This window comes from Perissodus microlepis, chromosome 22 (genome assembly GCF_051167445.1).
Source record: "Perissodus microlepis isolate ML-2025 ecotype Zambia chromosome 22, ASM5116744v1, whole genome shotgun sequence".
NCBI classification, from domain to species: Eukaryota; Metazoa; Chordata; class Actinopteri; order Cichliformes; family Cichlidae; genus Perissodus; species Perissodus microlepis.
This window is the reverse complement of record NC_140481.1, coordinates 31,531,764-31,548,215: the sequence shown is the minus strand read 5'-3', so window position 1 is coordinate 31,548,215 and position 16,452 is coordinate 31,531,764. Positions and strand designations below refer to the sequence as shown.

General features: G+C 41.3%; 1 protein-coding gene across 3 annotated transcripts in view; it reads left to right on the top strand.

The window, feature by feature from the left end:
* Window positions 1-16,452, top strand: part of LOC146363559 (protein MTSS 1-like) — a 69,316-nt gene that overhangs the window by 8,876 nt on the left and 43,988 nt on the right. For all 3 annotated transcript variants that reach the window (XM_084919276.1, XM_084919274.1, XM_084919275.1), the window contains exons 2-3: window positions 2,198-2,259; window positions 4,099-4,172. In XM_084919276.1, coding sequence (XP_084775402.1) covers window positions 2,198-2,259; window positions 4,099-4,172 — 136 coding nt within the window. The remainder of the gene's footprint in view (window positions 1-2,197; window positions 2,260-4,098; window positions 4,173-16,452) is intronic.

Sequence of the window (16,452 nt, the reverse complement as noted above, 5' to 3'; positions counted from 1 at the left end):
CACAGTTTGATAGGTCTGTTGGGCGGATCTATGTTTATCTAGCTTTCAGCATAAAGAAATATCTATTAGGTGAAGCAACCTTGTGTTTTCTGTCATCTACCTGCCTGATATTTCACCTGTATGATGTCCCCAGTTTAAATTGTGAGTGATCTCTGTGGACGAGGTAGCAGTTCTTACACAGAAACATTAAAGAAGCAGAAAGACTCAAGCAAGGATTTTATGGTTTGAAGCTCTTGCAGGTGTTCACAGAGCCATACAAAAAACAGAGGGATGGATTCCTGAAGGACCAGCATGCTGCCGCCACCTTTGGTTGTTGCCACGGTGACAATTTATGTCGTCAGTGACTGATGGATGCAGCGAGCCTGGCCTCGCCTGTGTGTCCAAGTGGGAGAAAGAGAGAATGCAATGAGGTGTGGGTGTGTGTGTGTGCATGCACAGCGTTAGAGAGAGGAAAGGATGAATGAGTAGGAAAGAGCTGGAAGAGGACATGACAGTGCATATGATAAATGTGTGTGTGTGTGTGTGGGGGGGGAAGGAAATATGCAGGTGTTGAATATGGATGAAAGGAAACAAAGAAAACAAACATGTGACACAGAAACTGTGTGTGAGATTGGGTGAGGATGCATGCACATGTGATCCTCCCCTCCTCACGCACATTCTTCTCTGTGTGAAGCCCCTCTGCAGCCACCGGTGCTCCGGCAGCAGGGTTGCCATGGTAATGTAATCCAGGCAATGACGCTCGGCATCTCCCTCACAATCAGAGGAAGGCTGAACACACCCAGCTCAGCTGCACCGTGAGAAGAGCAGTGGGAGCAAAAAAAGGAGGGGGGGCAACGCCCACAAAGTGCAGCCGAGAGGTGGAGGCGTGCCGGCTCTCTACAGGATCACAGGGTGGAAACGTTCACGGTCTTTATGTACGGCTCCTGTGCTGTGCATTCGTTTAGTGAGTTATTGGACGTTCTGGCTCATTCTGACCACTTCCTGTGCAGAAGTAAGCGACACAGTTTTAAAGCCTTCCTAATGATGGAGTTCAGATAGAAGCAGTCTGTAAAAACACAAGACACATGAACCATTGAGCCAAATGTACCAAATCTATAAAATGAAATTCAAAAAATGAGAATAGAGTTTACATTGTTGGTAGTTTTGCTGTATTTTGGACTGCAGTGTCCCCCTGTGGAGATCCTTCGGGTTAATTAGTGCAATCAAAAATAGTGAAAGAACCAAATATGTTTTATATTGGTTCAGGTCGCCCGACACTTTAATGAAGTCTGGGATAAAAGCTTAGTGGCTGAACGTGTGTGGATACCTTTCTTGTATATTTTACTACATTTGTGATACTAATAATGCACTATGCAATGATAAAGCATCACAACATAATATATCAGTAGGATTTTGAAATTTGGTGACAGTATTCTGTCTAGACAACCAAACCCTGTGAGGGAAGACGGCTCAGATCTGTCACTGCAGTTTAAAAAGAAAGAAGCTCCACCCGTCCTGAAGGCATCAGGAGACTCCTCCTGACATTAGAAGCATAGCCTGGTTTGTCTCGCTGTGGTTGGCTGCAGTGGCTCGGTGTTTCCCTCCATGCGGCCTACTTTCTGAACACGCATCCGTCGCAGCGACTGGCTGCTCAGTCCTGCTACACCCAGGCAGCAGACCTACTGTATTTGCATGCCTGGGGGCGCTTGTTTGGCCTCCTCCTAGATGGGTGGGTGGTTGGAGGGAGATATGGATCGGTTGTATTGATCTGTCTCCTTGTTGTCTGTTTGTTAACTGCTGTGTCTGATTCTCAGGATTTATGTGTTTGGAGCCTGAAGAGGCGTGCGTGGGTTTTGAGTTTGGTTGGTTGAGTTATCTATATATTTATATTTAACAGATAACCCAGACTGTGGGACCTTTGGGTGAAGAACAACTGTATGATAATGAGTATGTGTGCAATAGAGATCTCATTAATCTCATCCCCATCATTTCTATTGACACACTGACCTGATACATTGGGTTTATAGCACTGCTGTCTCTGGCTTTAAGTGCTGATTGGTCTCTATTGAATGTGTTTCTTTTGTCAAAGCTTCATTTTTTTAAAATTAAAGCTGCAAAATGTAAGACAAAAAATCTTCCCCACATTTTTTGCTTTCACTGCTATAAAACTGCAGATTATTTGATATTTTCCTAATAATTTTCTTTCTTTTTCCTTCAGGGCAGTTACCCCGTCTGGGATGACTTCATCAGCAAGGCCAGCAAACTACAGTCACAGCTAAGGTAAAAATGCTTATTACATGTCGTGACATGTTTATTTACAAAAGACCAAATAAAGGGTTTAAAAATGACTTACTGGAGGGGAAAAGAAGAGCGAGAGGTTGAGCACAGCAAGAAGCCTCTGGCATAGGCCCAGCCCACATCTTCAGACGCCCCGAGTCTGTCATCAGAGACGGCACCTAGAACTCAGAGACGCAGATCACACAGGAGCCGAGCAATAACAGGAGACGGGGTGACACACAACAGGAGATTGAAGGGTTTTCTGCAGCCTGGCTCCTGTAACGACAGCATCAAAGAACTGAAAATAACACGCAAGCAAACAAGTGAAGAAAACACAAATATACAAAAAATGCACCAGAGACAAAAAGTAAAAAATAAAGCAGGAAATCCTGCAAAACATGCAAGTCTCAATTCATGCAATCATGCAATAAATGTACAAGAATATTTGTAAATGCCATGTAAGAGGTTTTTTAGTAGATGACGTGTGTAGTGCTGTGACAAGCTGCGTGCACGTTTCTGTCTGCAGAAAGCTGTAAACTGTCGTTGGATTTGTAAATGTGTGAAGTCATTTGCAAATCTATCTTCAATAACTCTCTATGCATATAGAGAATTATGAGTGTAAATGTAAACCTTGAGTGTCACCGACACTGCGTGACTTTCATCTGACTGGAACAGAGTGCAGAGTACTGATGAATGTGTCACTATCTTATCTGTTCGACGTGTTTGATCAGCTTCCTGAAAACAGCGATTGTGTTCAGTGCAGAAGTTGCTCTTGTGTTGCTCTGAGAGCATTTACACCAACTTTCTCAGAATCGGTCCAGTAGCACCAAACCGTGGCTTCTCATTGGTTTATGAAGAAGGTTATTTAGTTTCAGAAATGCAAAACTTTTGGGTCTCTGTATCCTCATTGAGCTGTTTTATATTGATTATTTATACACAGAGAATCATATTCATTGCTGTTTTAACCTTAAGATAAAAGGAAGAGTACCCACATCCTGAGAGTGTGCATAACCCGAGCTCATGAACATCCAATCAGTCTGCTTCATTAGGTGTCTAAATGTCAGGCTCACCTCTCCTGTCACCTCATCCCTGACGTCCTGGTACGCACACACACACGGCTGAAGGTTGCCACACACAGACCACAAAAACCACACACTTGAGCCTTGACAAAGCCTCCACACGTACATGTTTACTCACTTACACTTTTCAGCCATTAACCAACCAGCAATGACTGCCTTCACATACACTGTGTACACACACACACACACACACACACACACACACACACACACACACACACACACACACACACACACACGAACAACTCAATTAACCTTCTGTGGCTGGCAGAGATTAATGATGCCACCATAAAGTCATTATCAGCGAGATGGATCAGCACTGAGCCTCCAGAGATTCTGTCCTGGGACAGAGGTCATCAGAGGTCAAAGCTGATTGTTAATGACTCGATCCTTCGTCCTCTTCCTCACCCTGCATCTATTCTGTGGGGGGATTGTCTCAGTGTTTCAAAGGTGCAGAATTATGAATTTGCACATTTGAAATAGTTTCTCTCCCTGATGATGAGTCAGAGCATATGTCGCATTTTAAGACTGATTACTTGAGTTCAAAGTGCTGCGTCTGATTTGAATTTAGAAAGACGGGGAGCTTTGTTGCTCCAGATCAGCTGAGTGATGACATGATAAACATGCATTAAAAACACAAAGAACAAATCAAATGTGTTCAACATAATTTTTTTCCAATAAAAAATTAAAAAGCCAGCAAGAAAGAAATAATGAATAGAAACGTCTTTTTCTGTGTTTCTACTTCCTGTTTTGTGTCTTCCAGGACGACGGTTGTTGCTGTAGCAGCCTTCCTGGATGCCTTTCAGAAGGTGGCCGACCTGGCAACTAACAGCCGAGGTAAGATGGGGACGAGGTCCAGCACTTATGGGGATCAAAATCCTGGTCCTGGTAGCAGGCACACTGTAAGGAGGATAGTACTTAAATAATCGAGTGAACAGAGTCTTAAGTGTGTGGTGACAGGTGCAGCTGCTGGTTATCGTAGTAAAGATGTCGGTAAGAGTACTTGTCGTATTTCTTACCGTATCCATTAGCATGCTGTTTGTTCAGTTCTCTGACATTGATCATTGCGGCGCTCTTTGGGGCCTTTAATCAAACCATAATGTTGTTAGAGAACACGTGCACAGTGCAGATATAACCTGCAGGAAACAGGGTGTGTTTGTAGAAGGACTGACAGCAGCAGCCTTGGCTTGTTGCATATAAAAGAGAGACGAGTGCAGTGGATGCTGTTTTATATGTACGGTCATCTGGACCAACCAAAAGTGATGGGATTGTGTGTGTGTGTGTGTGTGTGTGTGTGTGTGTGTGTCTCTGTGTGTCTGTATGTGTGTTGCTTGTACTGCAGCACGAGCTTTGATTCTTATTATTGTTGCTGCTGTTGTTATGGAGCACTCTGTTGTTAGTGTGTGCAAGGCAAGTTTATTTATACAGCACAATTCAACAACAAGGTGATTCAAAGTGCTTTACAGAGACATTAAAAAACAATAAAAAGCATGATTTAAAATTGATTTAAAAAAATGTGTAATGTCTGTTGCTGTGATGCCTTCTCGGTTGTATTTACCTGACAGTTACCACAAGAACACAAATGAAATTTCCAAGAGGACAATAAAATCGTACTGTATTTATTGGCTGTTTGTCAGCCAGTAGGAATCAAACAGGAGAAGCCTGGTTTTTCAGTCAAAATGTTGTTGTTATATATGAAATGCATCCGTGCTTAGTGGGGTTATTATTTTAGACGCAGAGGTGTCCGGCACAAAGTCCACAGAGAAGAGCAAAAGGCTAGTGATGTAAAAGCCGCAGCAACACTTGGAATATAAAGAAGAGCTGTATTGTTTTTAAATAAATCAAATAAAAATGGATGAAAGGCGGGAGCTGGAGACCAGGACAGGGCCCTGAGTGGTCGTAGGTTTTCTTTAAACATAGTTAAAGACTCGCCCTTTCTCAGCAGCTCGAAGCATAAAAGCTAAAAACTGCTTAGCCAAAAGTTTTTGTCCTGCAACAACTAAAAGAGGAGCCGAGAGCGAGAGTCCAGGTTCACAGGCTGGAAGCACGGCAGACGAGTGGGCCGCTGCGAGACCACTACAGTGCTTTAAAGAAGCGCGAAAGGGAGGAAGCGAAACATTTCCCGGGGCTTTATGAATCTGCTTTATGCTTGCACAGAGATGAGAGGAAAAAAGGGAGAGAAGATGGAGAGGAATCACAGAAAGAGCTGAGCTGAAAGTGGAAACACTCCCACGCACACAGCCTTCATTACTGCTCTCAGGAAGCATACAGCTGACACACAACTGCTCCAGAGGGCGACCATCAAAGTGTCTGTGTGAGAACTCCTAGAGATGTTCGTTAAAGTCTGATTGGTGATTAAGTTCGTCAACACTTTGGTTGATCTTGTTTTACTGGTTTAATCTCATCGTGCTGATGGTGGAATCTCTGATGTGTCAGCAGAATGTAAAGTCCTCAGCAGCTTAAACAGCAACAAGTCTGACTGCAAACTCAGGAAAAGAGCCGGAGAAATAAAAGCATCCTGAAGCTTTAGATTTATTCTTCCTCGGTCAACAAACTGCAGGAGGTCCCGGTATTCTGTGCTGCTGTTTTTGAAGCTGGCTGCACGCTTTCTATTGATTTTTACTTTTCTGCTATTGACAAATGATCAGAGGCTGCTGTCTTCATGATCACTGGACTGTAACACCAATGGTGGTTGCTTCCTGGATTGATTAAGTGGAGGAGGCGGCCTTTATGGGCATGTTCGTGAGATTGTGTGTGTATACCATGCTTTCTAGTTTTCTTGTTCAGCACGACTCTTTTATTGTTGTCGTTCTGAGGAGATCCATCTCTGTTCGAAAGTCTCGAGTCCAGCGATTTATTTATATTTTGCTTCCAGTGAGCCAGACTACTTTAGGTCAGGAGAGAGGCGTGGCCATGATGGTCTACAGCGTCTGTAAAATGCGGTGGAGGCTGTGTCATGATGGGGCTGCGTTTAATCTAGTGCTGTTGGAGATTTTGTAAAACGGGATGAAATTATGAATGCTAAAGCTCCGTACGTAAGGTTATTAGAATTCTACAAATTTGGTTTTTGCCTTCACGTTTGCACTTAATAATCCACTTCTCATTTGAAGGTTGGTTCAAGACTTTTGCACAGTACTGTGTGTATCTGTGTGTGTGTATTTACATATGTGTCCTCAGCGCTGGATGCCGGCCAGCTTCCTGTTGAGGATACTCGCTGTCATAATGACAACAGTAGCAGAGGAAACAATCAGTCACTGTCTTGATGATTCAGGCACTCTGTACCTGTGTGTGTGTGTGTGTGTGTGTGTGTGTGTGTGTGTGTGTGTGCACACCTGGAGCTACATGTTGAATTATTGGTAACTGTTGGGGCAGTTAGAGGTTTGTAGAGCCACGCCTCACAACCTCAGACTTCAGCATCCACAGCTGGTTTTATATATTTTATACTGAACATATATTAACACGGTGTCTTTCTGACAGGTGATGATAATTATCACAGCTAGGCTCTGTGGCCACGTCAGGCAGTGCCTGGTCTGCAGCCGCTGCTTTCCCCAATGTGGCTGTAGCCTCAAATACATCACATTAAGTTATTTTTGTTTTTGAAATATATCTCTAAACATGAATTGAATGAAATAAAAGCATTTGTTGTTAGAACTAGCTTAGCACATCTTCGGGTTGTTCTATTTGTCCGCCACACCCACACAATGGCTCTGTTTGAGGTTTAAGACTCGTTTTTATTGTTGAGGTCATGTTTCTGTGCGTCATGTGACTCACTAATAAAGACAGAAATGCATTTAACATGGCATATACAGGTTTTCTCAAAACCTCTGTAACATGTCCAAAAATAAAATGAGCATGGAAAAAAGGAAATTGTGTTGTGGTTGAACTAATGCCAAACTTATGCCTAATAGTCATTAGGACCTAAAGAACCCGAGTCTTAATGCGTTATTTTATTGTTATCATTTTAAATCTTACTAAATGAAATGATGTGTGATGAGGAGCATTATAAAGAATCAGGAAGAACAGCTTTCATGTTGGTTTTAATCTTTAATGGAAGCTGCAGTGATCCTGCTCTGATAGCTGTGATTTATTGAAATGAACTCTTAGTCCTATCGATATTCCCAGCTTCATCCTTATTCCCTGCATTTCTAGATTAATGGAGACACATAGATAAAAGAGGGGTGAAATTAGAGGAATAGATGGAAGCTGTGTTCAAACAAGGCGAGTACGGATTGTAATTTGGGGAAAATTACAGCAAGTTCAAATACTCTGATGATGGGGAGTAGAGGAAAATCGGAGAGAAGGAGGTAGAGGGCAGATGGTGATTGGGAGAGAGGGAGGATGAAAAAGGTGGAGGGGTGGAGAGGAGCGGGAGGCCGTTGGCTGTCGTGTCCAGCCGGCTGCTGCTGCTATTGCTCATGGCAACAAGATGGAAATCACTGCAGAATTCAGGCTGAGCAGCAGAAGCAGCATCTCTAACTGCCCCCGTCTCTCTCTGCTTATCTCTTCTTATCTTATCCGTCCTTCACGCGTTTTATCAGAAGTCGTCTCGGCTATCATTTGGATTTTCATGTATTCCCATGTATTTACATTTATTTGGATGTGCTGTTGTAGATCAGTTGATTAGTCCCTCAGGAGAAATGAACTGCTCCACTGTTTCCTCTTAGTGAGCCCACAGTGGGCATGAAGGAGGTTTTCCTTTATCCTTTTTACACCCTGGAGGGAAATCTAGACAGGTTCTCTGCTATCTGTAATCATTGCACGGCTCGTTGCACAGACTGAATGGGAATCATGGAAATGACAGAGTGTGCAGAGGCTGTGTACACACAGGTTCAAAGACCTGGGCTCAGTTTTTGTCTGTTGCTGTCCTAATTTTTGTTTTAATCAGAAGTCAAATTCTCGCCCTGAAGCTTTGCTTCTTGTACTGATGGCAAAATGGGATTGTATTGTACAAAAGGAGCTTTGTGCTGTGTTAATGAAGACTCGACACGAGTGATTGAGACCATAATCTCACCAGGAAAACATTTACTTTACTCGTAAATCAGTGAACTAAAGTGTCATTTTCCCATAGATAGCTATGGGCTACAGTCGGACTTCTGATTAAAACGGCATTAATCGCCCCCTGCTGGCCATTAAAAAGACTGCAGGTTTAATGCTCTGTCCAGAAGCTTTGTCCATCTTTTATGTACACCTGCGATTTGATCCACAGGTGTTTCTGCAGTCTGTGGGGACACAAACAAACTGTGTCCCTGCAGTTTGGTTGTTTTGTCCTATAGTATCACATGTGTAGGCAACATTTGTGCTCTTTAAGCTGAGTCATTATATTCTTTAATGTTTCCATTATTAAAAAAACATAATGAAGTGTGACCTTTTGTTTTGTTCCCTTTATGTGCTTTGATGGTGTTGTTGCATTCTGGTGGTAATATTGACGTTCCTCAGGTTACTGGATTTGCCAACAGATCAGTCACTCACTAAAGCAAAATTGAGTTATTATCGTTTTTTATTATTATTGTTATTATTTTATTCATTTCTAAACATCAGGCACACAATGAGCTTCAGCCTGTACCATGTACAGTATAACACATATGTGAAAATAAGGAGTTACTTCCTTTTGTGACATGAGGGACGTTAAGATAAAAGCTGTTACAGTAAAAACAGAACTTTTTTTGTGATAATAATAAATGGCCTGTGTTTGTAAAGCGCTTTACTAATAATACTTTATTTTAACTGTTTCCTTTATTGTTTCTAATACTAACACCGCCGTGGAGATGAGGTGCAGCTGGTGTCGACCTCCATCTCCCTACTTCATAGTGTGTTGGTGTGGTTGCCATAACAACCTGCTGCCAGGGACAATGATGTCCTTAAAGGTTCGGTTAGCTGTGTCGCTTTTTCTTTTTTCCAGTATGTAAACACCTGGTAACTGGATCGGACAGAGCAGGAGAAGAGGGCAGGAAGGACTGTGATGAGAGGAAGAAGAAAGGAGAGGAGATGAAATTAGAGACAAAATAGACAAAGAATTGAAGGAAAATGAGGAGAAATGGAAAGATGTTAAAAAGACTTCAGGTTTAACATAAGAACATGTAGCCTATGGAAATGCTCCCTGCTTAGAAAGGTTACTTGGTTATGTGAAAAACTATATCAGCAAAGCTCGGGACTACTTCCAGATTGAAGTCTGCTCACAGAGCGATTGTCTGCTGACTGCATTAAATCCGTTGCTGACACGCTGTCAGAGCATCCGTATCCAGTCGGCAACCTAATTGTCGGCTATAAAAACTACAGGAGCTTATGAGCCACCAAAGGCAGTAAAGGCCAGATGTTGTTTTGGTTAGAACATTCTCAGTGTGTTTGGCTGGTTTTGGTTAAGCCGAAGAGTAAAAATTCCCAATGTTGAGTTTCCAAAGGACACAAATCCCAGCATCGTCTGGCTTTACAATTACAACAACATGAGAACAAATCAGTCAACCGCAGCTTCTTTGAACTACCTCTGATCTCACTCCAGATCAGCTGTTGCAACAGCTGTCACTCCTCTAGATGTTGTACCTGGAGACGTGCAGCCGCAGGAGCATCAGTGAGGTCCTGAATTGATGCTCAGTGATGAGGTCTACCTCACAAAGTGTTTTCGGGTCATCCCGCTGGCGTTAGATGTGGTTGAAGTTAAGACTGGGTAAACAACTGAAGGGCAGCACAGCGGCTCGTGGTTATCAGTGCCGTGGTACCTCAGGGTTCAAACAGGGAGCTCTGCAAAAACATGCCAGAAACCCTCAAAGACGAGATTTGTAGTTTCAAGTGTTTCACTTTCTGGGTGAAATAAAAATAGTCCTGCAGAAACTGGTAAGAGCATTTCTTTGTGACTTTAATATGTTTGTCATGTTAAATAATGAAAGGCCTTAGCCTGAATATTGTCTGAAACATTTCATTACAGGGTTTCCCCCATATTAAAAAAAAAAAAAAAAAAAAAAAAAAAGAGGTTTTGGCCTTCCCTCAGAGGAAAGTCTCCAGGATTGTAATAAAACGAAATATATTTGATTATTTTCCAAGCAGGCTTTCAGTTACTCAAACATATACGTCAGAAAATGCATAGATCTCTGTTTAGTGTGTTAACTGTAGCTTTGCTTTTTGCTTGTGTGGGTGTAAAGATCCAGGATACTCCAGAAAAATGCAGGTTTAGATTGTAACCATACTGTACAGTAAAATTAGTTTAGCATTTACTAACTAGGTACAGCAGAAGACTTTTTTTTTTTTTTTTTACCAAACAGCCTCGAGATGTTGGAGTTCCCTTTGAAAAACAGTCTCAGTTCTAAGGTTGCAGAAGTATGTGGACAGTTCTAACTAGGGCTGCCACGATTAGTCGACTAGTCACAATTACGTCAACTATTAAAATCGTCGACGACTGATTTAATAGTCGACGCGTCGTTTGAAGCTTTGTAAGATCCCAAAAGACGCAGGAATAAGTAGTAGGATTTAAGAGTGTAATAACGGACTGAAACAGAAGATGGCAGCACTGCATGTACAAGGATGCCAGCTGCCGTTAAACCCCGAAGAAGAAGAAGCTGTGTCCCAGAATTCATAGCGCGGCCCAGCGCAGTAGTCAACAATGGCGGCAGCTAATTAGTTTTAATATTACTCTTATTATTCTTTCTGGGTCACAAAATAAACGTGTAACATATTTATTGGCGAGAATGTAGCTGTGTAAACCTCAAATATCTGCTCAGTTTATCAAGACACCACATATTTTCAAAAGTGCTCCGACGTTTTCGGAGACGTCTGTTACCCACTAGCTCGATAGCGAGCCGGGGGCAAAGCTCACTAGAGCTGTGAGAACACCGGACTCCCGGCAAATTGTTTTCAAACCCACCGCCGTCTTTCGCTACTCAGGTTAAACATGATACATAAGTCACTTAGATAACTTAAAAATGTTGTTGTTTGGCTTTTTTCAGTATTTTATTTGTTCCTGAGTAAATCGGTTTGGCTGAGATTAAAGTTATAGTTTTTACACAGCTGAATAAACGTCAAGCAGACAGCTGATTATCAGAAGTGTGAGATGCTCGAGAATTTACTCCGGTGTCCTGTTATATTTTAGATAGCAAGGAGTTTATTAAACTTCACCGAAACAATCTGCAGATTTCATTAAAATTTAATAAACTATCATCTTGGCTTTATTTTTAGTTAGCACAGACCTTAAATACTTAAAGCTGTAAGCTAATGATAGTTATATATGAGCAGCTGTACGTTTTACGTCCAATGGATGATGATCTGATTAGTCGACTAATCGCAAAAATAATCGTGACTAGTCGACTATCAAAATAATCGTTTGTGGCAGCCCTAGTTCTAACCCAGGCATGGTGTTTCGTTTGGGTTCAGTCTGGTGCCATACAGCATGGAAAAATTCTGATGAAGAACTGAAAAAATGTTTAAACTCGTTGGCATTTCCTCTGTAATGTGCCAGAAGAAGTTGCTGATAGTAAAAAGATCAGTTTGGAATGTGATGCACAATGTTTTTTTACAGATAATTTTACCATAAAGTTTAATTTTGCATGAATATGCTGTAATATATTGTATAGTTGTATTTGTTTCCACTAAGCAGGACTGTAATGTCTGTATTTTTGTTTTAACGTTGTTTACTGTAGACGAGTTTATAGTGCAGGTGCTCGTTTTGCTATTTTTGAAGTGAATTATTGTCATTTTTTACTGAGTGACTGGGTTCAGATTGTCACCATATATTTTTTCAGTGAAGTTCTGGCAGTTTTACCAAATCAAACAAACATGTTTATAAAAGTAAAACATAAGCAGTCACATGATGTTTATGATGGTAGGAAGTGCACAACTAAACCTCTATCAAGCGCTGCTGCTGGGAACTATTCAGTAAGCTATTATTATAAGTCATTTATAAAACTGAGCAATATTATTGGGCAGCCATAGTAATGTAACATGTTCCAGCAGCACCGGAGGCACCTGCATAATGACATTATTCTGCAGGTTCAGGGTTTGACCTTTTGTTCTTCACAAATCACATTATTTCCATAAATTAGTTTCCTTGAATGTCACCAGCATAACCACGAGCTTCAGCTGCTGCTGCCAAAGGATGCTTTAGAGAAACTGTCACATACGGAGCTGAATCTGAACGTGATCCAGTTGTGTTGGTGATGGTGTGCTTGAAAAACGTTGAACTGCTGGCCTGTAGTCTCGTGATTCTTCTTGTTTTTAGTCTGTTTTATTGTACAAACATGATTTCTGTTGTAGATTTGACCAGATAAAAGCAAAATGATCTTACCTGTTGGGCTGCTTGTGTAATTGTTCAGCACTTGTCTGTGCAAGTTGAAAACGTCGTGCTCTAGAGAGAACGTAATGAAGTGAATCCCTGTGGTCGCTGCTGCAGTCAGTATCTGCAGAGTGTGTGTGTGTGTGTGTGTGTGTGTGTGTGTGTTGGTGGGGTTGAGTCCTCAGCAGATGGCCTTCTTTGGCAGCTCGTTGTTTAATGATATCATCTGAGGCGCAGGTGAATGATGTCATATCTGCAGTGTCCACATGCCAACATTTTTAGGGTTTTCTTCAAGGTCACATAGAGGTCCAGAACTCGGACTCAAACTTCCGTTTAACCAAAATTAAAATTAAAGTCCTTGATCAGCATTTTTTTCCACATTTACAGGAAAACTCAACTGAGTTTAAGAAATCAGTGAATGTTGGGGACTACAGCTGGATATATATATCTATATATCTATATCTATATATCCATCTATATCTATATATCTATATCCATCTATATCTATATATCTATATATCTATATCTATCTAGAGATATATAATAATATATATATATATATTTTTTAAAGGTTTATAAAAACAAAAACCTTTGCACGCAGTCCCCTTCATGCAAACTCAAACCTGGGCCTGTGCATTTAGAAAGAAGTGACCCTTCCAGTCCTCATCGCTGCTGAAGGCTACATTGGTTGGTAATAGCAGACGAAAAAAAAAGAAATCTTGGGTAATTTGCAAGTTACAACTTACAGCGCCCTCTAGTGTCCATGTGAATAATTGCCTGCAAAAGGTACAGTGGTAGCACATTATTAATCCCTCGGGTAGGTTCCTCTGGGACAAGAGCCTCCACATAACTTTGGTGACAGTAACAGCTGCAAAATGTAGAAGACCACCAGCAGAGTTCAGTCTCAAAAACGTGTGGAAAAAGTGCTCTGTGGGCTACTTTTGCTTGTGCCGTTGTCCTTCAGCTAGCTGTGGTAGACAAGAGTAACCGAACTGATGTGAAATGATAAAAAGTGTTCGATGTGCTTCTCTTGCTGCAGGGTTGCACTTCATAGCATCAGTAGAGACACTCGGGGAGTAAGTAAATATCCATCGTCAGCGTAACGAGTAAGAAGCTTACCCTGAAAATGTTGAGAGAGTAAATACACTTATTTGCTCATAGTTGCCACACTTTATCTCATCTCATGGGTTTCTCACTCACTTGGCATGCCAGGATTGTTATCCATCCAAATGGCCGACAAATTAATGCCACGTGGCAAAAGCTCAATACATCAGGATCCTGTAGGAAATCAGAGCTGCATCGCGCAACAAGCACTGTGCTTTAAAAACATAAAGAAAGACAAAGGAATCAAAATGGTTAAAATTAGAGATCGCTGTGTTTAAATGTTTTATGAAGCTAATCAGAGAACACGAATCCCTCTGTGATCAATAATTAATACTTCAAGACATCCAAATGTCTGTAAAATTAAAAATGAATTTGTGCGTCAGAGTCGCACTTTCACCGAACTCATGTTTTATTTGTTGTGTTATCGCTCTTTCACGTGTGAATCTCTGCAGACTACTGTGCTACAGTCACACTGCAATACAAATAAATGGAGCCACTGTATGGTGGAAATTTAAATATGACACAAATCTTTAACTTACATTACATGAACTCACTAAACTCGCAGCTTGATTTATCTGCATCATGTCACATAACAAGTATGAGTAAAGGCAGCTTTCTCGCTGCACACTGTGGGACTCAGGATCGATTCTTTTAATCATTATTTTCTGGGAAACCTTTTTTGTAATCTTTCTGTTTTTAATTAATTGCGGCTAAATTTTGAAAAATATGTTGAATCATTCACAGACAGAAGTGTTTACAGTAGGATTGTATTTTTAGCACTGATATTTCATCTTAAGTTGGATTAAAAGCACCATCACAAACTCAAACCTTTCCACGTGACGGGACGCTCACGTGGGATTTGAGTGAATTATTCCACTGCTGACTTGCACTACTACTAAAAGCACCAAAGTGTCCTTTACAGTGAGAACAAAGACTCCAGAAATGTTCTCTGGAAAACAGTAAAAGTATCAAGATTGTGTTTCATAAACAGACATCACAAGAAATATTATACCGAGTGGGATGACGTCAGCAGGTTGAAGTGAGCTGGAGTTGGAGTGTTCGCGTTACTGTAAAACCAAACTGCCTGTTCCTCTGTTCCTGCTCCAAACTCACCATCCCAGCAGCCAAGTTACAGCAGTGTCGTATATCCTGTGCTCTGAGGTTTCTGCACCGCAGAGGTCAAACGTTCAGAAGTGTAGGCCGTGACATGTTGCTGCTTATGAGGCTAATGCTGTTTTGGCTCTTGGTATGAGCCTGCCTGCTGACTGTGAGGATATTTAAAGGGAACAAATTGAAATCTCTGAACTTTGTGCTACTTCTTGTCTTTTTAACTGCCTTTTTCTTCCCTCTTGATCACAGTATAACATGTAATGTGATAACCACAGAAGCTTCGATGGTGCAAGTCCGTAAGAGTGAACCAGCAAATGCTTTTTCTCAGAAAGGGAACAGAAATCTGGACAGGTTGGGCTGTTAAGTGGTAATCCTCCCAGCCAACTGGAAAAGTAGCTGGAACTCAAAGCTGACATCATCTTCTTGTCTGAAATGCCCAAACTTGTCAGGTGTTGACAAAAGAAGAGATGAAGGGTCACTGGAGAGAGGTTCGGGGAATTAAAAATACCGTGTGGTATTTCAAACACCGCTAAAGGGAGTAGATAAATGACTAGAGAGAGTCTCGGAAATGTTCTGGCCAAAGCCACTTTGTAAATCATCCCAGTCCAGTCATGTCACAGTAGTCAAGACCCTGTCCTGTTATTTTTAGTCCTGGACTGAACAGTTTCAACGAGATCCAAAAAGCCAGTGAAGCCAGAGTACTGGGCCACAGTCATAACCCAACAAGAACGACAGACGAAACGAGGGCTCAGTCTCGATTATTTTTTTAAACTCATTGTTTTTTTGATGTGCATTTTGAAGCCTTGGGCTTTAGGTTGACTTTTGATTACCAGAAGTGACTGTATTTAGGAGACAGCATGGACTTTCAGATGGCTCCAGCACAACAATCATAGCATTTAGCCCAGTTCAGTGACGTTTAATCATCAGCAGTGTTGGGAAGGTTACTTTTAAAATGTATTCCATTACAGATTACAGAATACATGCCCCAAAATGTATTCTGTAACGTATTCCGTTACGTTACTCAATGAGAGTAACGTATTCTGAATACTTTGGATTACTTAATATATTATCATGCTTTTTACAACTACATGAATGTACTATTGCTGTGTGATTTATTACTATTACTGAAGGTCCGCCCCATATGGAAAAGAAATAGGAAAAACTTATGATTTACTCATGAAAGTGGCCACTTTCTCATTACTTTCATATATTGTTTTAGCAAGTATCCAAAACATACAAGTTTCATTATATAATTTTTCAAGGGATCTTATATCTGTTTTCACTCTTGTATGCTTTTCATACAAGTTTCACACAAGACAGATACAAACTTTATAAGGTTTATATATATCTTTTCCATATGGGGCGGCTCCGAACCGTCTAATACGGGTTCGTGTCGGGCTCGTAGCTGAAAACTAGCTTTACTTTGTTGTCTGGCTCAACTTTGCTTGCGAGAGACAGAGAGAGGCGTTGAAAGGCTGCTCCAACGGAACTTATTGTTTCAGAGGAAAACACGAACACAGTGTACAGTCGAGTCTTAACAGCTTACTTACAGCTGGGCTCGTCAGGCACTCTTCTTGGCTGCAGTGGTTATTATTATATTTACATGCTTCCAGCTCCCGTTTCTGCTCGGTGACAGCTCGTACTTTT